Here is a 27532-nt window from a genome sequence, read left to right as displayed (position 1 = left end):
GCACCAATGTCAAGAAGACTTTAAGGATTATCTAACTAATCAGTACATTATTAAAGGAAAAGATGATGTAATTTATACAAATTTAAAAGTAACGAACAGCAACAGGCTCTGGGCCCAGCTAGACTGGTCCTAACAAATTTTATTATCGTCCAGATAAATTAGAACAGTTTCGTTCTGTACACAAAAGATCAGTGCAGTGGAAGATCTTTATCTTTGGTGGAAAGAACAAATTAGGCAACATATGAAGTTTAAAAAGTTTTCGTTCAAAAGATCGGACCACTAATCGGTCGGATTTGGCTTCGCTCACTGACCGGCTGTATTACAGTAACGTGGTGACTTGGCGACTTTAGCTATAAAAAATAGAGTTGCGTGATCATTTGTTTACATTTTAAAGCGATTGTTAATGTAATTCATTGTATTTTTTGTTTATTTGGCGAAATATTTCAAATTGCAAAGAATTGTTTGTCGTTTTTAAAGAGTTTTTAATCATTTTAGTTGATGAATGTGTTTCTTTTTTTTTTTTTTTTTTACATCGGGAGGGGGAGGGATGAGTGATTTTTGCTTATTCAGAGAACTGCTTTTGCCTTTATCACTTTTTAAAATATCCTTTCGATTGTTTTAATCTTTTTCATATGGGGGCTGTTGCAGCGGGATTTCCCGTTTGTTCTAGATGGGTAGTTAGTTTTTTACAATTAATATCTGAGGACGATTTTTATCCTTTGAGTATGGCTGAAGGAACGAATCATCAAATACGGGGGAGTTTGCAAGATCAATCAATCGCTAAAAATATCAAATAGAAAAAGTTTTAAATCCCCCCGTTGCATGAAAAGCCATAAAACAATAAATAAAGAATTTATTTGTTCAAACTCAAGAAAAATGGCAACAACTAACTTCTTATCAATGAGATCTTTCACGCGAATTAATTTCTGCAGCCGATAATTTTATTCGTATTTATCCAATGGATTGTGACTTAAACTCGAATAAAAAAGGAACTATCGATCGGATTTTTTTCGAACTGGTCTGTAAACATTCCCAGTACCAAAAATAACAAACGGTGAAAGTTTCAGCCAAATCTGCCGGGTAGTTTTTGAGTTCATGGATGACATACAGACAAACATTCATTTATATATATAGATAAGAATGAAATAATGCTTTAGAAACTTTCCTTAATCATACGCTTTTCTCAATGTATCTCGATAGTGTGTATTTTTTTCCGATAATCTTGGACGGTCTGTAAAATTAATTGCTTTGTGACTCATATTTGGTAAATTAGTTGTGAAATTCTTGGATTAATATTGTGCTCCTCTTTCAGTTGTATCATTCACAATTTTCAGTATTTTAACAATCTCTCCCCCCTTTAAATAGCTTAAACATTTTGCCGTGAATCAGGATCAAATAGGAAAAAATCTTCTAGTATTTGCAACTTATCAAACAATTTTATTGACTCATAATTAATTCTATAAAGAAGAAGATCTATACTAAGAAAGTATTCTAAATCATCTACTGTTATCTGACATTTGTTAAACAGTCATCAGACACGTCTTCCTTATCACAAGCATTTTTCGGATTAGTCTTTTCCTATCTTCCAAGTTAATTTCTTCATCCAATACGGACAAAGCTACTAGTTCATCCCCTAAATACCATAAGTGATTTATGAAATTTCCAATCACTGCTTCTGCTGCATGTTTGTCGTCATTTTGTACTCTGCTAGTTTTTCAGACATATTATATTATTCAAAGGAGTCTCAATTGAGTTGATGCGAAAAACCATATCTTCATACAGCATTTAATTGTAAAACAGCTCTGTAAAACAGCATTGAAGGGCTTTCTTTTCATGTAAGGTCAATTTTAATTGTTTCCTAAATATAAAAATTTTCAAACAAAAATTCCTTTTGCCTCCCATGTGGTTCAGGGGTAAGCTCCAGGTTGCCGAAAACATATCCCTGTAAGCGGAAATTCACCAGGAAATATTATAACAAGTCATGAGAATTCTCGGTAATCTTTCTCAATTCCACTTTTTATGAACTATAATATGTCATCCACTTCGTCTTTTAGAATTTAAGTGGTATGTGTACTTGATTGAAATGTTATAAGTTCTAAATAATGAGGATCTTTCCACAAAATTTTGAAGTGCTTAAATAATTGAATATCTGATCTAGAACTAAGAAAGGCAAGAACTTCTTTAAGGACACATTCTGCAGTGCGATTTCAAGTGCATGATGATGGCAATCCAAATGTAATATATCACCGTTCAGTTTTTGCTCTAAAAAATTGCATGCACAATTTATACGATTGGTATTGCAAGTCGTTGTAACAAACACTACAGCTAGAACATTTAGCAATAAAGAACTGTCATCTAAGATATCATACACAACTGAAGAAATATCTAAGGAATTCCGAGTAGCTGTTCAGTATTAGGACCTGAAGCTATCACGGTAATCCTGTCGGCGTTCTTTTTCCAGTAACATCTGGATGTAGCTTTGTATCCCAGTGAATAACTACAAAATCTAAATTTAAATTCATGAAATTTAATTTTACCTCTCGAAGACTTTTTTTGCTCTCTTAAGGAATGTACGATTGATCACTAGGTCATATGGATTTAAATTTACTGCATCTACATAGGCTGTAAATAAATGAACATCTTTATTCCTAATATGCATTTGTCTATCAGTGATGAAAGGCGAGCAGATATCAATAGTTGTCAAGCTTTTTTGCATTGTGGTAGACCAGCTGTAGAAAACAAAAGTTCAACAGGTTAGGATCGATACCCATTTCAGTTTCAAAATCTTGTGAATCACAAGAATTTGAGGATAATAAAGGACTATGTACTGAAATAGAAGAAAATTAATTTAAAGTATAGATTTCTACATTGTTCCGATCTGGATATTTTTTTTTTAATTTATATTTTAGCTATGGAAAATATAGTATATTTTTATGTTAGCAGTAATCGAGAATTTTTCGAAATTTATATTTTAAAAATTAAAAATTGCATAAGTTGCAATTACTTATATTCATAGCATTGAAACCTTGCGACTCTGTTTGACACACCTATTACAAACACAGGGAATTTTGTAAATCAACACCCTCAAAGCCTGGAGGAGGCAATTTGTTGTTGTCAAAGATCGTTCATTAATGGCCTAGGTCATTCATTAATGGATTATAGAATCCCTTGTGTCGATCTTGATGGGAAGAAACGTTTCCCTGACGCTTGGTTTTATCAAGCGAAGAAGAGCGGTACGCTTGACCCAAGGCCATTGGTGTACATTTTATTCTCTGTAACATGCTAAATTTTATAGAATGAAAGTGAGAGAATGATCGATCTGGAAGTAGCAGCACCTATTGAGGTTCAAAATTACTTTAAATATAAAATGTCAGAATATTTTTACATAAAAATGAGAAAATCCGCAATTTTTTCTTCGAAACTCAAAAAAAGGGAGCCCTAGGGGCACGTGTTAATATTCATGGATTGACTTTAAATTTTGCAAGGATCATTTATTTGTACAATGTAACAAATTGAGTGGGCGTCTCGTAAAATATCTGCAACTTCAAAAATAAGGACCACCCTAATATATATATATATATATATATATATATATATATATATATATATATATATATATATATTCACTCAAAAACCGTGGTCCAGAATGCTTCGCGATCGAATGAAAACAGGCTCGATTTTGACGAGTTGCCAACCGCTGAACTAGTTGGCGCCTAAGGGCACGGCTGCATATGGCTCAAGCCATAATGAGCCCCTACACACAATACTAGGGTTTCCCAAACTTTTTCATGCATCGACCCATTGACAATTTTTTGCTTACGTCATCAACCCCTTATAGAAATTCCCCCCCCCCCTCCTTTTTTTTTTCTTTTTTCTTTTTTTAATAGGATGGAGAGAAAGTTTACAACCAATTTTCACACGCACTAAAAACAACATTCATTTCATGGAAAGTTCAAGCGATGAAGAGACGTTTTTGAATTATTCACAATTTCAAATTGGATGCCTTAAGTTCTCCAAGTTGCACTAAATATTTAATCGTTATAAAAACCTCTAAAAAACTGAAAATTTCATGAGATGTGTCAAAAATAAACTACACAGTAAGTAGTAGGTAAAAAATATTTATTTAGTAAATTTTAAAACGAAAATAAAAACTTAATGATAATTAAGTGTGTAGTTTTTACTGAGACAAGCGTGTTGGGTTGGGCATTGAGCAGTCACTGAAGGTTTGACGTCGCTTAAAATTATTCGTAAATCACCTTGTTCCAAAGCCATAGCGGCCTTATTGCTATTCGGTTCGAACCTCCGTCAATCTTTTAATGTTATGTTGTTAAAATTGAAAAACACGTGAGGTATTACTTTCATTAGTTTTGCTCCATGGAGTATATTCAAAATCATTTCGAATAAAAGTTACGTAATGCTAAAATTTCATGAAAAAATTACGAAAAAAAAAATTATTATTTGCATGCATATGAAGGAAGAAACTTGATATTTTAAGCACATTAGCTTTATGTGCAAATATAGGTGTGAATTCCTGAAATTTTATGCTTTCACTGTATAAATGGGCAGTCGAAGAAAGACGCTATTGCTTTGACCAGTAGCGTCTGTAAGAATCAAGTTGAATGGATTCACAAGGTAAGAACCTTTTTTTTAGCTTTTTAGGACATTAGCTCAAAAATGGTCAAAAATGTTTTAATAGGAGAAATGAATTCAGTTTCACTTTATCAATAAAAGGAAACATTTGTTGCAATTTGGTTTTCTTCTATTACAAGTTTACTGACTTCAATCTAAATCCAATCCCGCTCAACTTTCCTTTTATAAGCCTCAGAATTTGACAAATTATTTTTAAAATAAGTTTTGGAATATTTTTATCCGATTAAGAAAGAACGCGCTAAAGAATTTGAAAGCAGTAGAATGAGAAGTCTTGCTCGTTATTTGTCTCTGAGCACTCGTCAAAGTGGAAAGAAGTGGAGAATTACCCTATTCCACTCAGGAATTCATGTTGTTTACACACAGAAAAAAATTCTTCCTCAGTCCCAAATTCCCAAGCCTTTTTCAGTCTACTCATATGGTCGACTAGCAAGTATTGCAATATGATCAAGCATCAGACACACCGAATTCACCTATTTTTACTACAAGTGACCAGGAGGTCACTTCTAGAAAATCATCATTAGACTACTCTGTCGCAAGCTTGCATTGCAAGGGCAGTTGCAACAACAGAATCAAAATATTTATCCAGGACGAAGGGGACGACGATGACATTAATACATTACCAATTTCTAAGAACTACTTTTCCACTGCTGGTGACATGATCCTTACGCCTCAGAATAGAACCAAGATGTCACCTTAAAGTTGATATTTTCCTTTTCTAATTACTGTCAGTCCATGTTCCATATAAACACTTTCAAAACATGATTAATAATAATGTAATAAAAACTATAATTACAAAAAGGTGCTGCCGGTCAGCTACATTTACCTTATTTCTATTATTAAAATTTTCATTATCCTGCTATAGCGTCACATATTTATTTCAATAAGAGTAATGAAATTGAGTACATGTGAGAACTTCACAGTTTTTGATTGCTTATTGTCAGCTGGGTGTCGCTGTGATTGGGCATAGGTTTCGTATTTCTTTGGTATCAGGTTTGAATCTGCAGTTCAAGTGTTTAGTCAGTGGATTTTCAAGACACAGAAAACCGTCAAAGTCCTTGTCACATGATTGCTGCACAAGATCCCTTGAGCGCCTGCTTGGCACAGACACTCTGAGACAAAAAGAGCGAGATAATTTTTTGTTTTGAAAAGTATTGGTTTTCAAGAACGCGTACCTAAAATAGCACTGAAAATGTGACATATATGTATGAAAACAATTTCACAATAAATTTAGTTAACTTTTACTTTTATTCGGAACACATTTTTCCTGCCGTTTCCGATATATAATCGAAAACCACAAAATTTGGCTCCCCCTTCCCACCTTTAACTTCCATCCCCCACCCCCACCCCAGCGTCTGGGACTTCCTAAGATATTTCTCTACTTCTAAAAATAGGAATATACGGGGATATTTCTCTACTTCTAAGAAATTTCTTACTGAGGAAATGCTGGCTTTCTGCACTTCCTCAGTTCACTTTCTTTAAATAATGCAATGGGTATGGAGCTAATTCATACTGCATAAATGTAGTTCTGCAAATCTTCGTCTGATTTCTAGGTCAGAGGCTGTTCATAAATGATGTTACACTTTTTCTCAACATTTTAACCCCACCCCATTTGTCACAAAGTACTTTTCATAAACTAATTTTTAAAAACATATTCGTATTAAAAAATGCTTGATGTTATACTTCTTACTCTTTCCCTCCCCCTTGTCACAAAGTCACAATTTTACGACCCCCCCCCCCAACTCTTAAGCATCATTTGAGTTGTAGTAATCCACAAATACTTCTTTATTGTCCATCAGGATTGTCGAAATCATTGAAGAAAGAGGAAGTGCGCGATCCTTTCGAGTCAGTTTGAAATTTGTGAATGGCAAGTGTTCCTTTTTTAGCCTACTTTCCCAGTAAAAGTCAGAAAAAGAAGAAAAAAGCATGAACGAAGGCTTAATGCATCTTAAAAATATCGTGAAAAACAAAAAAAAGTCAAAAATAAATTAAATAATTAAATAAATATCGAAAAATTAAAAATTGGAAGTAGGGTATTGAGATGGGGAAAAATGTCTGTCGGTCTGTCTGTCTGTTCCCCCCTAAAAACTTTTGAATGAATAGTCCGATTTGAACAAACTTTTTTTTGTTCGAAAGATCTCGACGAGGACACCGCATTCCCATATTTCACTTTTTGATTTAAACTATTTTTTGTTCAATTTTGAACAGTTCAAAAAAACTTAACATTAGTTCCTACGGGGAAATTCAAGGCAATTGCGAATTTGCTTCAAACAAACTTTGTAGGAAAAATCTTTTGATGAAAAACTTGTATATAAAATATCTTTTTGATTTGAACAATTTTCCGTTAAATTTTGAACAGTTCAAATCAGTTAACATTAGCGCCTACGGGGAAACTGAAAGTCAATGTAGATTCCGTACTTGAAAGCGGATTTACTTCAAACAAATTTTGTTGGAAATTGGTTCTTGACGCCAAACTCCAGACGTCGACTCCGAAAATTTAGGGGCACTTGACTCCGACTCCTGTGCCCGACAATTAATCGGACTCCGACTCCCTGACTTCGACTCTGACTTCGTAGCTTTGGCAAAAATTTATACACGGAGGACAAATGACTGACTCCGATTCTTAGATATTCGACTCCGACTCCTTTACCCCAAAATGAGATTGACTTCGACTCCGCAGCTATGGTTTTGACTGTGAAATAATTATTGTTGATCTGACTTGTTTTTATTTTTACGCTTAAGTTTTAATATAGGTATTCAGTTTTCGGCGAATAAACTCGAAGTCGTTTATGTTTCTACAAAAAGATATGCGCAGACGATTTTTTTTTTTTTTTTTTTTTTTTTTGACAATGAAAATTATTTCTTTAAGTTGACATTTTATTATTTTTATTTATTTTGGTAAGTGCATTAATTCATTTAAAAAATTGTTTTTGGCAACAGGGAAAAAAGAAACTATTTTTTTTTTTTTTTTTTGATATGATGTATTTATTTTAACGAGCTTATTAATTTTAATTTTTTTTTTCGTTTTGAAAGCTGTTAAAGATTTTTTTAATGGAAAAAAGTGTATTAGCTGCTTTGTTTAAAAGTTGCTGCTATTTTTTTTTTTTTTTTTAACCCATCTAATTTTTTTTTAGATGAGTGAGAAATATTTTATTTCTAGAAATCAGCTTAAAGTATTTGAAAAATATGTTTGAAAACATTTGCGATTTTCGCTATTTTTGAGAATATTGATCAGGTACTAGAAAGTAGTATGGGTATACGGGAAAGTAGGCTCGTCTAGTTCTAGACAGAACTTCTTGTTTGCCATGAAATTGCGTCTTTGAAATTCTGTTACTTTTCATTGGTTGAATAAAATACAAATAACAAAGTAGCATATCAAACTGAAGGAATATTAAAGTTATACAACTTTGTCATTGACAATTTTCATGAAAACTGATCCTGGGAAGCACTAGGAGCAAATGTTTGACAAAAAGAGAGAATTTTTCCGAAAATCATCGATTTTTCATAACGTATACCCGGAAAATTATTGGAAATTTGATACATATGTGTAGAAACAGTTTCATAGTGAATTTATTTAGCTTGAATTTTTATTTTAAACGCATTTTTTCCACCGTTTCCGACATTTTCTCGAAAAACCCAAAATTTTCTTCCCCCTCCCTCACACCTTTAGCTCACCCCACAGGTTCGGGGACTTTTTAGTATGTTTACTTACTATAGCTTGACCGCGAAGAGAAGGCGGATGACCTTGAAGCGAAATCTCATTTTGTATCATTTGTAATAAGTAGAATCAACCAGAAAGCACCTAAAGTGAGAGTCGTTCTCACTGATCCTATCTATCACAAAATAATAACAATTAACCAATTACAAACGATACAAATGATGTGTTTGCTTCAAGGTCAGCCGCCTTCTCTTCGCAGTCTAGCTTTAACTACCCCAACAATATTCTGAAGTCAAAAATTATCGCATATTCTATGCACGCTGCACCTCTGTTTTGAGCACTCATTGACTGGACTAATAGATAAATAGGAAATTTAATCTGAGATCCCCTTTGCATTACAGAAACTCGTGCAATTGCATGTTAAAGACTTGTGTAACGACAATGTTATAGTGCCTATAACAATGTGTAACGAATTATATCTTACTACTATTATATATGCGAAAGTTTGTCTGTATGAATGTATGGATATATGGATGTTTGTTACTCTTTCACGCAAACACTACTGAACGGATTTAGATGAAACTTTACAATAATATAGCTTATGCATCAGAATAACACATAGGGTAGTTTTCGTCCCATTATAGGGGGCAAAATTCCCTTAGGGGGCAATAAAACACAATTCTCGTATAAATTGTCTAATATGGGGATGAAAAAATACTTGCATATATTTATATATATGTCCATCGAAAACTCTGATTTTTCTGCTGAATATGGCACCTGTTCGAAATTTCTAAGTAGAATAAAAAACGAGTTATGAGCTTTTTAATCCCATGTTCGAAGGCTTTCCTCAACTCAATACAGTATTTAGTGTATCATCTCAACTCCCTGTCGATAGCGACAATTGTTGTATTGTTGACTATCTTTGCTTTTCGTAACTGTTCAAGGTTTTTCTCAAGTCAAATCTTGAAGTAAGGTTTTTGCACAAGATTGGCAAGTAATACATGGATTTGGTTGATTATTTTCCATTTTAATGCAACTTTGAGGCAATTAATGCGTTTTTTTTTTTTTTTTTGTGTGTGTTGATTGGGTATTTAATCGATCAGCAGGAATCTAGCCAAACTTTTTTTGTGGAATCATTTCAATACTGAGCTGGCGGTGTATTTCACGTATTTCTGCCTTAGCCCTGGCTATAGGTTGGTAACTTACTGAATATACCTGCCTTGCCTTCAAAATTCGAGTTGAACCGAACCATTGCTTCGGTCACTCGTCTGGTCAGTGCTAATTCTGTATTAGCTACCAGTTTGTTTGGCACTCTTGGCTTCCTTAAGAGGTTTTCCATCTCCAACTCAGTCACTTTCCTATACCGGGCTGATGAGTGCTAATAAGCACGAAACTGCAGTCCTCGGCTGGAAATGACTGAGCTGGCGGTGTATTTCACGCATTTCAATAGCTAAGGCATTTGGCAATTTTTTCAACTGTCGCTGTTTGTGAAGCTAGAGTACGCGATACTGTTTCTCGGTTTTCACCATGTAACCAAATATCGCCATTTCTTTTACATTTATTTCTTTAAATTTGTTAACACGTAAAATTTTTCGCCAACTAAATCAAGCAAATCCATAAACAGCACTGGAAACATTTCGGGTAGCAACATTTTATAATCACCAGAAGTAGGGTAAAGACCCCAGTAATTGGCACTTTAAGAGTTTGTCCTTAAACTTAGTCTGTTTTCAGTACTTAGAAAAAAAATACTCTCTTGCAAATATTTTTGTATCAAAGAGTGCACATCTGTGCATCTATTTGGTTCACTAAAATCAAAAATATTTGAATCGATACTTTTATAAAAATATGCATATAAAAAGTTACCAAAATCACCAGTAATTGGCACCTGATGACACCTTGTGATCCAGTAATTGGCACATGTTAATAGAACTGGAAAATCACTTTATTTTTTACTTTTAAATTACATACAAATTTTATCATAAGAAACATGAGTAATGTTAATGCAAAGTAGGTAATCTTTACTAATAATAAAGCAGAAAGTCTCTCTGTCGGGATCTCTGTCTGTCAGGATCTCTGTCTGTCAAGATCTCTGTCTGTCAGGATCTCTGTCTGTCAGGATCTCTGTGACGCGCATAGCGCCTAGACCGTTCGGCCGATTTTCATGAAATTTCGCACAAAGTTAGTTTGTAGCATAGGGGTGTGCACCTCGAAGCGATTTTTCAAAAATTCGATGAGGTTCTTTTTCTATTCCAATTTTAAGCCCATTTTTCATATAAATTTGATAATATATGGGGAAGAATGTGTATATCTTTCTTCTTCTTTATCTTTACTAATAATAAACCTGGAAGTTTGTCTGGATCTCTCTCTGTCCGGATTTCTGTCTGTCTGTCAGTATTTCTGTGACGCGCATATCGCCTAGACCGTTCGACCGATTTTCATGAAATTTGGCACAGAATTAGTTTATAGCATGGGAGTGTGCACCTCGAAGCGATTTTTTGAAAATTCGATTTTGTTCTTTTTCTATTCCAATTTTAAGCCCATTTTTCATATAATTTGATAACATGGGGAAGAATTTGTTTTCTTTATCTTTATCTTTACTAATAATAAAGCTGAAAGTCTCTCTGTCTGGATCTCTGTCTGTCTGTCTGGATCTCTGTGACGCACATAGCGCCTAGACCGCTCCTCCGATTTTCATGAAATTTGGCATTAAATTAGTCTGTATCATGGGGGTGTGCACCTCGAAGCAATTTTTTGAAAATTCGATGTAGTTCTCTTTCTATTCCAATTTTAAGAACAAAATTATCATAAGATGGACGAGTAAATTACGAAATTATCATAATGTGGAACCTTAACATGGGCACAAGCTAATTGGTGAGATACGAAATTATCATAACGTGGAACCGTAACATGGGTACAAGCCAATTGGAGAGAAAATTCGCCACAGAGGCGAACCGAAAGACCTTTTAATTTTTCTATTGCGGGCAAAGCCGTGCGGGTACCACTAGTTTTATATAACTTAATGCAAAATCACTCTTCTTCATGTTGAAAAGTATTTTAGAGAAATAAAAACATAAATTTGGAATGTTCCATGGAAAAGATATTGAAATTAATGCTGTTTCATCCTTCGGTTTACGGTTTTGATTTTACGAATGCTACCAAGTTAGGTTTGCCTCAAGTATAGTTAAAAACTCATATAGCATACTTTTTTGCATAAGTTTTCCTTTTTTTTATTTATCAAATGCAACAAGTCGGTTTTCTTTCCCTTGAAAAACCACCCGCTGCAGGCGGCATTGAGATAACGTCGGTGGCGAACGTGAATTAGCTAGCGAATCGAGCAGAGGACGGAGCCCCCAGAATAAAATTAATCACTGACTAACTTTCATTTGGATTTTTTCTGGTGAAAGTCACTCCAATTGACAAAAAGCCGCAACTTCAAAAATTGATGATTTTGATGCTTTTTTTTAATAGTTACTGTACAAAAGCTACCGATTTCAATTTCCGCTTTATCATATTCGTAATCTACGCAAAAAACTGAAGATAATGACGCCTCACTCAACTTAATCGCGGAAATGACGCTATTTCCCCAGTACTTGTCACACATGCCAATTACTGGGGACTAGCAAAATTGAAGCACCAGTAAATGGCATGCAACATTATTTTGAAATTCCAAATAGGGACGAAAATATACTTCTACACAATTAAAGTAACACCTTTCAACTAAACAAAACTTTTGACAACGAAAATTTAAAATATATTTAAGTCAGATTTTAATGGATTTATGTGCATGCTTCCCTTAAGCCAGAAAAGAAGCTTTTGCAACAAAAATGGCAGATTTGACACTAGCCACAATTGTTTCTCTTTCCTACGTACTGCTGCCATTTAGTAACATGAAATGAAGTTATAATCTTTAAAATTAATGTACATTCAGTTGGTATATAGCCTTCTATTTAAAAAAAAATTGAATACGAGTCTTTTTTAGGAAATTTTTGTTGGAAGTGCCAATCACTGGTGCCGTGCCAATTACTGGGGCTGTTACCCTTATCTCAGTATTTGCGACGCTATCTCTTCGATGAAAATTAGAGGGGGAGCCTCATTTAAGTTATCCCAATATGATTAATGCAAATTTAATAACATTTTAAATCGCAGTAAGGGATTGCGGGGGCTACGTTTTTAAAAAGTTTGTACTTCAATAGCAATATAGAGAAGGTTTTAGACTATGTTCGAAAAAAAAAGATAAATGTTTTTAAATAAGAGAAGTTTAATTGCATATTTTGGAAATTCCTCAAATTTGTATATGCTTAAATATCGTATTTTCGTTTCTAAAAGAGTACTATTTTGTTCTTTACACTTATTGCCATTTTACTTTTATGGGTTAGAAAGGAGCTCTATTTTTCATCACGTCAAAACGGTGTATTTTGAGTTACTACAGCAGAGAACGAATAAAAGTAGCGATTGTGTCTCATAATTATTACAGATCCAGGCAACGTCGGGTATTTTTGCTACGTACAATTATCTGGTAACTAAATAAAGTTATGAAATAGAGTCTGCCCCTACCCCCTGTTACCGTCGAACAAAGACTTATTTTTCGCCAGGAACGGCCAAGTACATGCAAACATTTTCTTTATAGCATCTTCTGTTGGGAATTAAAAATCACATCTTATGAATATCGATTAACCAAACACTTTACGCAGTTTCATAAACTTGGCAAGTCTCTGGTGAATGTATGGTACTGTGGTCCTTTGGCGATTAATAATGGATTTGGATTTATTACTTTACATTTTAACGCTGCTTTTAATTGCAAAAATATAAAATGAAACTAAACAAAATGACATTTTAAAAACTTATTTGATAAGAAGAGTTATGATAACGTGTTTGGGACGAGTGTTCAAAAAATTTGGTGCTATAGCCAGTACATAAGTTGCATTAAAATGTAAAAATTCCGCCAAATTAATTTTGGTAAAAAGATCGTTAAATACTATGAGGTATTGAAGTTAAAATTAATCAGCCAAATTAGTGAAACAACATTCTTAAATAACATTAAATCTACTGTTAAAATGTAAATTAATCCACCAAATTCATTTTTTATCTCTAGTCTTACCAGGCGACTACGTTAGTGCATTGGCGAATTATTTAAAATTTTCATGAAACTTTTCATTTTCTTTTTCCTTTTTTGTGTCTGTATTTTTAAGGGTTAATGATGCTAATTAGGATTTTGTGAAATTAATGACCCAACTTTAATGGCGACAAATGGAGAATATTGTTCTTCCTTTCTTTCTTTTTTTTTCCTTCTTGTTTTTTTATTTGTTTTTTATCCTATCGGACCTGTACTGATGAAGATTTTGATTGTTGACCCTATTTTGGGACTATATCTCCGGTAAGAAGCTATACATTATACAATAATTTAGATAGCCAGTGTAGCGCTGGATATTATTTGAGGGAGATCGGGATTATAAGGAAACTGTTTCACTTTATTTAAGGATAGTTGACGTCACTCGAACTGGATTTTTTGAGAATTACCTAAACTAACTTCGTTAGAACTCCTGAACGTTTTCGTGATTTATTTTGTGTGATTTTTTGGGTGTCTTCCCAGTTTCGCTGACATTTCATTTACTCCCCCTTCCCCCTGATTTTCAGTTTTAATCATACCTTTTGATACATTTAAAGGGGCAGGCAATTTGAAATGTCAGCGAAACTGGAGACAAACCATTTTTTGGTAACTATTCGACCTCTGCCTGTGTTGACCGTTAACTTGAATCGATTGAAAAAAAAAAACTACATCAACGTGAGCGAAGCCACGGGTAAAAGTTAGTGTATATATATATATATATATATATATATATATATATATATATATATATATATATATATATATATACAGGTAGTTATCAAAATAATGGAAACACCTGTGAATAAAAGTGACATTCTTCAATGCGCTTCGTAAGCAATAAAGAATAAAACTAGGTATCTGATTTTTTTTATGAAGAGCAATGTACACTGGTGTGCAAAAATTAAGGACGAGACGGTTTTTTCAATATAACTTTGTACAAAAACTTTCCAAATCAACACATTTAATGCCGTTAGATCCCCAATACGTAAGGACATGTGTAATGTAAGCAACACTTACTAAAAAAGAAATCAGAGGGATAAAAAGAAGCTTTATTGAAAAAGTAGCATGGAGCGCAATGCGACTGAAGGCCGAAACATCCCTGTGATGGGTGTCCAGCAAGAAACATCCGGTCTTTAGTAGGGGATATGATCTCCCCCGACTGCTAGGCAGGTTTCACAGCGTCTGCCCATGCTGAGAATGAGGGTGTCAATGAGTTGTTGAAGCATTGCTGCCCATTCGTCTTGCAGCGCCAATCGAAGCTCCCGAATCGTTACTGGTGGTAAGGTACGAGCTACCAAGCGTCTGCCTAGAAAACCCTATACATGCTCGATGGGATTGAGATCCGGAGATCGTGCCGGCCAATCCATACGTTCAATATCCTCACTCTCTAAGAGCTGTTCGGCAGCTACTGTGCGATGACATGGTGCATTGTCGTCCATGAAAAGGAACTGCGGACCCATAGCGCCTCTAAAAAGACGCCCATATGGAAGAAGAATCTCGTTACAATAACGGGTCTCGTTGACTGAACCTGCGTCGAAGATGTAAAGGTCTGTACGACTACCAAGCATGATGCCTCCCCAAACGAGAACACCGCGACCTCCATACATGTCCCTTTTAATGATGTTCGAGGGATGATTGCGGCTTCCCCGCTCTCTCCAGATGAGTATGCGATGAGAATCGCTACTTAGACTGAATCTGCTCTCATCTGTAAAGAGTACTCGTCCCCATTCATTGTCTCTCTAATTCCGGTGTTCCCGGCACCACAGATAACGCCTTCTCCGATGGGCAGGCGTTAGAGGTACACACCGTATAGGGCGTCGTGCAAAAAGACCACCACCGTGCAGTCTTCTGGCCACGTTAAAATGTATCGGTCGTCCAATCGCCTGTGTCGTGTGTCTAGCGATTTCTCCCGCTGTCTGCCGCCTGTTTCTTCTGGCCTGTAAGACAATATACCGGTCATCTGCGGGTGTGGTTCCTCGTGGACGACCACTACTGAACCCCCAGATAGCTGTTCTTGTAGTTTGAAATTGTCTCCAAAGTCGTGAAACGATGCTGTGAGCAATTCAGATCTCTGCAGCCACACTGCGGCCTTCCTCCAACTTCCCAATGATTCGACCTTGGGTAAAAGCATCCAGATATCGTTTAACAGATTGATTATTGGCCATTTCTCGCTGAGGCAGCAACTCGGTGTGATTTTAACTGCTATACGGCGTGCAATCTCTTTGCCAGAATTACTGATCTTACATCGACAACATGCTTTATACTACTCAGACACTCCCCCATTACATCTGCTTGCATATCTGCGCATGTACTACCGTACATCACCTTACTTAATCTCCTGATTGGTCTTTCTGTCCGCTCTGCCTCTTCGTTCAGCTGATATGCTAATTTTTCGACTTCGTCCTTAGTTTTTGCACACCAGTGTATATATTCTAGTAGTATGTAGTGGCATTAATTGAAGTTCTAGAAGTCTTGGATTTTTTTCAAGCGCTTGAAATGTCGGACCTCTCAAACTTTAAAAGAGACCAAATTGTTAGAGCGCGTCTAGCTGGAGCAAGTGTATCTGAAACATCTTAACTTTTTGGCGTTTCTAGAGGCACACAGTATCTAAAGTCATGACAGCATTCGCATAGCGCGGTTGGACAAACTCGGCTAAGCAAAATAGTAGGCGGAAAGAGAAGCTCAATGAAAGACGTCGGCGGGTATTGAAGCGGATTGTAAGGTCCAAAAAGCGCACAACAGCAGCAAAAGTGACCACAGAACTCAATCACGATCTGGATTCACCAGATTGAGTGATTACAGATAGAAGGCACCTTTATAAACAGAGCATTTAAGGAGGAATAGCGATTCCCAAAACCCTTGTCACAGATGTCAATGCTAACCGTCGTCTATAGTGGTGCCACACTCAAACATCCTGGTTGATTGAGTGGAAGAAAGTAATATGGTCTGACAAATCGTCTTTGACACTTTTCCCTAGACGAGTACACGTTTGGAGGAGACCAGCAAAAGCGTATGATAGTGATCCTCTCCTTTCAACTGTGAAGCATGGAGGAGGATCTGTCATATCGTATGGGCTGTCAAGTCGTGGGTTTTCGCTGGACTAATCGTAACCCTAAAAGGAAGGGTCATTGGGGAGAAGTATAAAGACATTTTAGCTAATCAGATCCGCCGTATGATGCAAACATTGTTTCCTGGAGGATATGGAATTTTCCACGATGATACTCAACCTATCCATGACCAATCATAGTTTGATGAACACGAGAATGAAGTTAAAAATTTTTCTTGCCAGCACTGTCGCCCGAACTTATAATTGAATCGTTATGGTCTATTTTCGAGCAATCGATATCCTCCACCAGCGTCTCTTCCAAAGCTTTCACAATATCTCCATGAAGAATGGTACAAATTCTGCTGAACATTATTCAACTCTTGTATGAATCGATTTATCGGTGGATCCAAGCTGTATTACATGCCAAAGGTGGTCCTACACCATACAAATAAAGAATCTTTATATATTAATAGGCAAGCCGTTTTCTTTCGGTACCGATTTCTCCTCTGTTTGTGAACCGATTTCCTTCATTCTTTTTTATTCGGTAGCTATTGCCGAGTTTTAGTGTCATCAACAAAAATTTTTGAAATCGGACGCTAATTAACGGAGATATTAATAAAAAACGCATTTTCGTCCTAAATGGATCTTTCTACGCGAACGGATGGTTCAATTTTTTCGAATTTGATATGGTTGGAAAGGTCTTTAAAAAACATTCCTAACGAAAAAATTGTCAGGGCGCCCAAGGTCCAATAACCTAAATCCACTAGAAAAAAGTTATAAGAGTTTTTTAGTTAGCGAAATTCAAAAATTTTAATTTTATCTCTTTTCCATTGTTGAAACTCATTGTTGGAAGCGTGAAACATTAAGTTTTAATTCATTTTTTAAACCGCTTTTTCTACACGAAAAATGCATTTTAATGCTTTGATCTTGGTATGGTTGGAAAGCTCGCGAAAAATGCTATAAAACACGTTCTACCCGGTTTTACCGCGCGCAAATCGAAACCCGCTATGTTGCCTAGAAACAGCGCTAGAAGTAATTAAAAGATAGAAAAAATTCATTTTTATTTGCTTTTTCACACGACATAGCGTGAAGAAATTGCTGGATATCATTGTGGTGTTGCCAATTCTCGCTTGAGCATAAAAAAATGAAATACTTGCATTTGTTTTTATTATTGAGGCTTTTTGGGTAATTATGGGCATTTACAATATTTTCATTTTGATTATATTTTCGCGATTTTAATATTTAAATAAATTATTTTACGCAGTGAGGGATGACTTTCAGTTCCAGTCCCCAATAATACCTGCATTTGCTATCACCACTAACAGATCTCAAGGTGAAACTTTTGATAAAATAGGCGCATTATTACGACATCCAGTGCTTTTGCATGGACAATTACATGTTGCCATGAGTCGAGTTCGTTCATTTGACTGTTGGAAATTTTATATTTAACGGCAAGATCATGCCTACTTTTACAAAAAATATTGTTTGTACAAAAGTTTTACGTATTAAGGGAGTTTTGCGGCATCATTTCATTCATAACGACTTCCATAATTCTGAAATTGGCGAACTTTATCCATTTTGGTACCAATGCCAAAACGAGAATTATTTTTCTTTTGCATTCGTAAAAAACGAGTACAGAAATGTCTATTTGCAAGGACCTGACTACGAATGAAGTCCCTCTTTAAGGTGGGGTTCATTAAATTGTAACCGTTCGTGACAAGGCGGTGGAAATAAATGACAAGAGGAACATACAATGGGGTGAATGGGATATCAAGCTTTTTTTTTTTTTTTTTGATAAGAACGTTAATGAAAAACACTGTGATATGTTGCAAAAGGAAAAAGGGTTATGGTGAAGTGTGACACTTTGCGACAAAGGAGAGAGAGATCAAAAATTTTGAAAAGCGCATTTGTCAGTTTTCCCCTAAACCGCAAACAAATCACAAACACGATTTTTTTAAAAATAGACTATTATTGCGACGTCCAGTGTTTTTGAATGGACAATTTTTAATGTAGCAAGTAGGATTCGTTCATTTGACTGTTTGGAATTTAATAATTCTAACGGCAGAGGTCAAAGCAACTTACTCAATAATATTAAACTTATTAAAAGAAGCATTGTTCATGCAGAAGTTTTACGTATAATCTGAGTTTTGCAGGATCATTTCATTCGGGAAGATTTCGATGATTGTTAAATTGGCAAGCGCTTTTCATCTATTGGCGTCAAATTTTTGGTACCAATGTGTGGCTTCCTTTAGTCAAAAGTACTACGTTTAGTCATTGAAATGGATAGAATGAGCAAAAAAAAAAAAAATAATAACATGGATTCAGAAAATACTTTAATTTTCCAAACAGTTTTTTTTTTTAATTAATTTTTTCAAATGTCCGATTTTTCAAACAAGGTGTGATCTTTATGACGCCACAAATGATGCACTTTGCCGCATCTTTCTACTACGTTTCCACGTTATGATAATCAAGCAGCAAATTAAAATTGCGCTCTACGCTTGCTATGAACCATATCGTTGCTAATACAAGTGAGTAAAGATGTGAATTAAAGATTTTGGACCGTGGAATGGCAACACTCAATGGCATTTCATCATTTGTGATGTCATCGGCAGAAGCGTTAAACGATGAAAGAGCACCGATTTAAGTAATTTTTTAAAAACATTAAACCTAAAAAAATTATTTTAAAAAAATGATCAGATTCTATGTTTTTAAGCTTGCTCTTTCCGAAAAAAATGCTTTTAAAATTTTGGAAACGACCCCATTGCAGCTCGAGAAATGTTTTTACTTGGCATACGAAAACAAATAGTAGGGAAATGTATATTTGCATACGGTTGCCACAAAATTAGGGCTGTCCACGAACGAAGTCCCGCTTTAATTCGCAACTCCAACGAACTGTAGGGGGCACTGAAGTCACTGTCTAATGGCGGAATTGAAAACTAAAACAAACGCACATGGTAACGAAGAAAATGCTAAAAGTGTTGTGATTTTTGTTCGTACGTATGATTTTTTCGCTTTATTCTTTTTAAATTAATTTTCAAAGTCTTGTGGATATTCTGGCCCACGTAGAAAGAAATGAGAATTCAAGAAGCATTACTAAACGTCAAAGATTAATGCAAACTACGTAGTTCGTAGTTCTAAGCAGCTATTTCCATGATGTTAAATTCGATATTTATCAATTCTTGATAAAACTAAATAATAATTGTGGCCTGACAAGAACAACAATTAATGCTAGAAAATTCAATATGACATTACAAATTATTATCGAAAGAAGATGATACTTCTTTGCCTTGCTTGGCTAGCGCTTATTTTTTTTTCCATTTGTAGCTGAGTTATTTCTCTCGAATTCCCGAAACGGTTATTTAAAAATTTTCTGTTTCGATTTTTCTAATTTCTGAGTTACGATTTAATTGTGTCATGTTATGCAAATCATCAACAAAATTCTCACGGATATATGGTGGTAGTTTTCTTTTCAGTTGATTGACCATTATTTCTTTTCACTTATCGAATTCTGTAATCTTACTACCATTTTATTCCACTCATGATAAAAATTAAAAATGGTTTAACTAAAAACGTGAAATCTCGCCAAGGCTACTTTGCTCGCACAATACCAAAATTATAACCCTAAACAAATTTGGCGAAACCTTTCAGCTGAGAATAAAAGGAATAAAGTAAATTCTTTCTAGTTTAAACATTTTTCATTTTGTTCTACGATAATAAATTCAAGAAAATATTTTGCATACTGTCCATTCCAACTAAATGCTGCTGTAAAATATGATTAGTTAAATTAATTTAAGATTAAAAAAAACTCATATTCTTACAAATTCATACAAAACAATAAAAAATTTTACCTGGTATAACGTTATCCAATTTTGTTAATCCAGAGTTTTCTTGTTTACGCGTCCACCATTTAATACTTTTTTGAAAGAAATAAGGAAAACTAACATTATTTTGAGAAGCTCGAGAATACTCTTAGGGGACGAATTAATTTCTGTAACTGAAAGCAAACTAAGACACATCGATTGCGTTAATAAATACTCAGAACAAACTGCCTGTGTTTACGTCAACAGACACACATGGAACTAAAACGTGGCAATGTTTTAGTTCCATCGGCAGTTTTGTAAATCACCGCAAGGTAGCGTATTCGAGCGCTGGAGTTCCGAATATGGGGTTCACGCAATAGTAACGGTTTGGGACAAGGGAGAGGAAAAACATGACAAAAGGAGCATACAACGGGGAGAACGTGACAACAAGCCTTTTTTTAATAGGAACATTTATGAAAAACATAGTGACATGTGACAAAGGGAAGAGGGGGTATAGTGAAGTGCAAAATATTGTGACAAAGAGGGGGGGGGGGGGGAGAGGGTCGAAAATGTTGAAAAGTGTAACATCAGTTATGTACCGCCCTTAACCATAAACATATCACAATGTCGACCTTTTTTAAAAAATGTACTATTATTACGATGCCCAGTGTTTTTAAATGGACAGTTATATGTTGACACGAGTAAAGTTCGTTCATTTGATAGTTGGAAATTTATATTTCTAATGACGAAGAAGCAACTTACTCAATAATAGTAGACGTGTTATAGTAACACTAGCAAAAATACCCGGCGTTGCCTGGGTCAGTAATAATTATGAGAAAAAATCGTTACTTGCTTTTTTTTCTGGTTTAAGTGAAAGAATTTAAAACACATCTTTTTGACATGATTAAAAGTAGAGTTTCTTCCTTACCCATAAAAGTAAAATAGCAATAAGTATAAAGAACAAAATAGTATTGATTTAGAAACGAAAGGACTATATTTAAGCATATACAAATTTCCAAAACATGAAATTATTCTTCTCATGTTTAAAAAGATTAATCTGTTGATACTCTTTTTTTTTTAACATGGAGTCCAAAACCTTCTCTGTATTGCTATTGACGTTGCTCGTAATCCCCTTATACTTGCTTTAGTTATTTTGGGAAATTTCAATCAATGTGGGCTCTTGGTGCGATTTTACCGAATTTGCGGGAATCGTTTTGGGATACCTTCGATGATGCTCCCTCCTTCTTTCCTTACTTTGTAAAACGATCTATTAATTTCCGTTACAAAGATATTATCGCCAGGTGCTGAGATACTTTTGGTCACCATAAAATGGCGCTAAAGAGTTTCATCCGAAATGTTTCCAAAATAAGTAGTAAAATTTGGCGATTGTTTGAAATTGTGCAAAAAGGAAAAATTAATGGAAGTTTTTGTGCTGTTTATGAATTTGCCTAATTTAGTTGCTGGATTTATTTAACACAATAAAAAAAAAGTTTTTTAAAGATTCTTTGATTGGCGATATTTTGTTTACATGGTGAAAACTGAGAAACATTATGACGTAGTCTTCGGCTTCAAAAACAGCGACATTGAAAAAAACTGCCAAATGCATCAGCTACGGAAATATTTCCGCAAAAATTTTGGCGATCTGCTAGTTGATTGGATAATGAGTAAGTGTTCAATCAGCATAAATAATAATAAAAACCATTAATTACATTAAAGTTCCGTTTAAATGGAAAATGATCAGCCAAATCATGTATTATTTGCCAATCTTGTGCAAAAATCTTACTTCAAGATTTGACTTGAGAAAAGCCTTGAACAGTCACGAAAAGCAAGGATAGCCAACAATACAACAATTCGGAACTCCAGCGCTCGAATACGCTACCTTGCGGTGATTTATAAAACTGCGAATGCAACTAAAACTTTGCCACGTTGCGTTCCATGTGTGTCTGTTGACGTAAACACAAGCAGTTTGTTCTGAGTATTTATTAACGCAATCGATGTGTCTTAGTTTGCTTTCAGCTACAGAAATTAATTCGTCCCTTAGTAGTACTCTCGAGCTCCTCAAAATAGTGTTAGTTTTCATTATTTCCTTAATAATAGGTGAAAGCGAAAATTCTGGATTAACAAACTTGGATAACGTTATACAAGGTAAAAAATTTTATTGTTTTGTATGAATTTGTAAGAATATGGGGTTTTTTTTAATCTCAAATTAATTAAACTTACCATATTTTACAGCAGCATTTAGTTGGAATGGACAGTATGCAAAATATTTTCTTGAATATATTATCGTAGAACAAAATGAATAACCGAGAAAGAATTTACTATTCCTTTTATTCTCAGCTGAAAGGTATCGCCAAATTTGTTTAGGGTTATAATTTTGGCATTGTGCGAGCAAAGTAGCCTTGGCGAGATTTCGCGTTTTTAGTTAAACCATTTTCAAATTTTATCATGAGTGGAATAAAATGGTAGTAAGATTACAGAATTCGATAAGTAAAAAGAAATAATTGTCAATCAACTGAAAAGAAAACTACCACCATATATCCGTGAGAATTTTGTTGATGATTTGCATAACATGACACAATTAAATCGTAACTCAGAAATTAGAAAAATCGAAACAGAAAATTTTTAAATTAACCGATTCGGGAATTCAAGAGAAATAACTCAGCTACAAATGGAAAACAAGCGCTAGCCAAAGCAAAGCAAAGAAGTATCATCTTCTTTTGGTAATAATTCGTAATGTCATTGAATTTTCTTGCATTAATTGTTATTCTTGTCAGGCCACAATTATTATTTAGTTTTATCAAGAATTGATAAATATCGAATTCAACATCGTGAAAATGGCTGCTTAGAACTACGAACTACGTACTTTGCATGAATGTTTGACGTTTAGTAATGCTTCTTGAATTCTCATTTCTTTCTACGTGGGTCAGAATATCAACAAGACTTTGAAAATTAATTTAAAAAGAATAAAGCGAAACAATCATACGTACGAACAAAAATCACAACACTTTTAGCATTTTCTTCGTTACCATGTGCGTTTGTTTTAGTTTTCAAGTCCGCCATTAGACAGTGACTTCAGTGCCCCCTATATTTCGTTGGAGTTGCGAATAGTCGCTATCGACAGGGAGTTGAGATGATACACTAAATACTGTATTGAGTTGAGGAAAGCCTTCGAAAATGGAACTATAAAGCTCATAACTCGTTTTTTATTCTACTTAGAAATTTCGAATAAGTGCCATCTTCAGCAGAAAAATCAGAGCTTTCGATGGACATATAATGTAAATATGTGCAAGTATTTTTTCATCCCTATATTAGAGAATTTATACGAAAATTGTATTTTATTGCTCCCCTAAGGGGGGTTTTGCCCCCCATAACGGGACGAAAACTACCCTATGTGTTATTCTGATGCATAAGCTATATTATTGTAAAGTTTCATCAAAATCCGTTCAGTAGTTTTTGCGTGAAAGAGTAACAAACATCCATACATCCAAACATCCATACATCCATACAGACAAACTTTCGCATATATAATAGTAGTAAGATTGTTCAAACAGAAGTTTTACATATAAATTGAATTTTGATGCTTCATTTCATACGGGAAGATTTCGAAAACTGGATAATTGGTGATTTTTATCCATTGGCGTCAATTTTTTTGTTTTCATCAATGCCAGCGCGAAAAATGTTTTTCCTTTGCATACGTAAACAAAGAGTAGGGAAATATTTATTTGCGTAGGGTTAGCACAAAGCAACATGATATCCAAAATAAAATTATTCAAGCCAGCAATTTCGACCACTTTCTCAGTGGGGTTATTTCCTTCAATCAAAAGTACTACTTTTAGTCATCGAAATAGATAGAATAAGAAAAAAAAAATGTTGATCCAGAAAAAACTTTTATTTTCTCAACAGTTGATTTTTTAAAACTTTTGTAAATCTCTGATTTTGGAAATAAGGCGTTATCTTTATGACGTTATAAGTGATGTACTTTGGCACGCGATTCCATTGCCACGCTAAATATTTACGGTTTGCTCTCAACCGCGTTTTCAGGTTGTGATAATTTGCGTTGTTTTCTAATGGCATCAATGAGTGGCATTTTATCACTTTTGATGCCAAAAAATTAATTTCAATCTGCGCACCGATTAAAATAGTTAAAAAATATTATTATTTTTTTTAAATTATTTAAAAATGGTTAAAACCTTGGTTTTTAAACATCTTCTTTCAGTAAAAAAATGCTATGAAAATTTCGGAAACGACCTCATTACCGAAATATCCACTTTCATCCATTTATTTTGAGATTAACAGACAAAAGGTAAAATTGGAATAAATTATTACTGTTTATTATTGCGTGTACGTATAAAAATTGTATGTTTCCAGACATGCAGTAAACATGAGTAAGAGCAGAAATAAAAATGTTGGAAATAGTTAAATTCATACAAGTTTTCTCAAATATTCATTTATGAATATGGTCGAATTTCGACCACTAGGCGAACACTAGTTCTTTATAAATCTCAAGTGCTTCCATTACTTTGATAACTACCTGTATATATATATATATATATATATACAGGTAGTTAAAATAATGGATGGTTAGCCAAAATAATGGAAACACCTGTGAATAAAAGCGGCATTACTGAATGCGCTTCGTACTTACGATAAAGAATAAAACAAGATATCTTGTTCTTTTTTAATTAGTAATGTATATATTCTGGTAGTATATATGGTGGCTTAATTGGGAAGTTCTGAAAGTGGTGGATTTTTTTCAGGCACTTTAAATGTCAGACCTCTCAAATTTTAAAAGAGGCCAAATTGTTGGAGCATGTCTTGCTGAAGCAAGTGTAACTGAAACGTCTCAACCTTTTGGCGTTTCTAGAGGTACAGTTTCTATAGTCATGAAGCATACAGCCAGCGCGGTAAGACAAGCTCGGCAAAGCAAAATGGTAGGCGGAAAGAGAAGCTCAGTGAATGAGACCGACGGGTATTGAAGCGGATTGTAATGTCTAAAAAGCAAACAACAGCATCAAAGTGACCATAGAACTCAATCACCATCTGCATTCATCAGCGTGGGGGATTACAGTTAGATGGCACAATTATAAACTGTACATGAACGACAGAGTAGCGATTCCCAAAACTCACCGATGTTAATCCTAAACGTCGTCTACAGTGGTGCCACATTCACAAATCCTGGTTGATTGATGAGTAGAAAAGTAAAATGGTCTGACGAAGCGTCGTTGACACTTTTCTCTACTACAGTACGGGTACACGTTTGGAGAACACCAGCAAAAGCGTACGATCGTGATTCTCTACTTCCCACTGTCAAGCATGGAGAAGGATATGCCATAATATGGGTTGCTATGACGTGGTTTTTCGCTGGACCATTCGTAACTCTGAAAGGAAAGATCACTGTGGACAAGTATACATTTTAGCTGATCAGATCCATCCAATGATGCAAACTTTGTTTTCTGCAGGAGATGGAATTTTCCAAATGATATAATGCACCTATCCATGCAGCGGGGCTTGCAGAGGCGTAACTTGACCGTGTGAAGTGGGGGGCAAACTTTTTTTTTTCAAGGGAATTTTTTTGATTCATATTCTGCCATCCAACTTAAATAATGCAAAAATTTACTTTTTCAAAAAATAAAGGAACAAATTTAAGAAATCATAATAATTTTTAACGAATGTACGTTATTCAGTGAAACAGAACAAAACAGAGGTATAGATAGTACTGTGCACATACATCCGGAGAAGTTTCACTCTTTTGTTGTTGCGTTTGTAGTGAACACTATCAATGGCGCCTAACAGTTGGGCTTACGTTTTGTAATCCTTAAGTACAGATTTCTTTTTCTAAGTTGCGTTGGTTTTAATTCACGACTGATTCCATGGACTAATTAGAAAGTTCAAGGAATTCTGAGTTTTCTGGAAATGATTTTTTTTTTCCTCCTTCCAAAGTTGTTTTCCAGGGTCCCAGGAATGAGAAATCTGCAGTGTACACACCCTATTATTATTGACCTATGCCCTGAATCAAAGTGATATTCTATTTCAGTGGCGCAACCAGGAAAACGTTTTTTAGGGGGGGGGGGGGACACATCGAAAAAGAAAAGAAAAATTTAGATCTAATAGGGAAAGGGGGGGTGCGGGGGCTCTCCCCCGGAAAATTTTTTGAAACTTGTAGCTTTAAAAACGCAATTTTAGCCTTTCTTCGCTGATGTTAGGGGGCAAAAGGTACAAGGGTCTCAGCGGAATTTCAAGAAATTGAAGGTTTGAAAACGCGATTGTTAGGGCATTGGCGTCGTCAGCTGAAATTTATTGGGGGGGGGGACCATTCTGACTCCGTCATTTTCAAGTTGCATATAAGAAAAATTCGTGTATATATATATACAGGGTCGTTGAGGTAAATCCGGAATTTGTTTATTAACTGCCCTCTAGCGGTTGTTGAGTGCATATTTGCGAATAGGTTATCTAATATGTAAGTCGCGTGCATATAGACACGTTACAACAAGCAACAACATGAGCCGGGAACAAGACAGAAGAGCAGCGATCCTTGAGTCCCTTCGTGCCGGTAAATCACCAAAGGAGATTATTGAGTGGTTATCTTCAGGTGTTATCTTCAGGTCAGTTGAGTGGATGCTTCAGAAGTGGCTCACCGTCATGCACACCAAATTCCCAGCAGCGGTCATAGTCCTTGGGGTTATCAGCAGCGAAGGGGATGTTATGCCACCTCATTTCTTTGAAGAAGGTCTCAGAATCAACGTCGATGGATACATTCACGTATTGGAAACGGTAGTCAAGCCCTGGATGGACATGGTGGCCGCCGGAAGAGATTATGTCTTCCAGCAGGACTCAGCGCCAGCCCACAAGTCGAGAAATACCCAAGCGTGGCTTCACAGTAATGTGCCCTACCACTGGACACCCGACTTGTGGCCACCCTCCAGCCCGGACTGCAATCCTCTCGATTACTACTTTTGGGGCGTAGTTGAGGAAAAGATTAACGCAAAATTTCATAATACCAAGGACGCCGCTGAGAGCCACCATTACTGAGGTGGTGCCCAACGTGGACAGGAAGGAGGTGAAACATGCATGCGGTCGGTTCCGGTCACGTCTTGAGCAAGTGGGTGGCAGCTAACGGCGGCTATATAGAATAATTTTCTTTTTATAACATATTTTCTATAATATTGCAAAGTTGTGTACAAAATAAATTCTTTTTGTTTGCGTTATAAGAGTTTTAATACTTGTGTCCCATTTTCCGGATTTACCTCAACGGCCCTGTATATATATATTTAATT

General features: G+C 35.2%; 1 protein-coding gene across 1 annotated transcript; it reads left to right on the top strand.

The window, feature by feature from the left end:
• Positions 1–26756: 26756 nt before the first annotated feature.
• LOC129220586 (uncharacterized) lies at positions 26757–27287 on the top strand. Its single transcript, XM_054855018.1, has one exon. The coding sequence runs from the start codon at positions 26757–26759 to the stop codon at positions 27285–27287; it is 531 nt and encodes a 176-aa protein (XP_054710993.1).
• Positions 27288–27532: the final 245 nt, after the last annotated feature.

Source organism: Uloborus diversus, chromosome 4 (assembly GCF_026930045.1).
Source record: "Uloborus diversus isolate 005 chromosome 4, Udiv.v.3.1, whole genome shotgun sequence".
Taxonomy (NCBI): Eukaryota; Metazoa; Arthropoda; class Arachnida; order Araneae; family Uloboridae; genus Uloborus; species Uloborus diversus.
Note: the sequence above shows the minus strand (reverse complement) of the source record. Positions and strands in the feature narration are given on the sequence as shown.

Excerpts from the sequence above, each read along its gene's own strand:
- LOC129220586 (XM_054855018.1), top strand. The coding sequence starts at position 26,757 with ATGAGCCGGGAACAAGACAGAAGAGCAGCGATCCTTGAGTCCCTTCGT.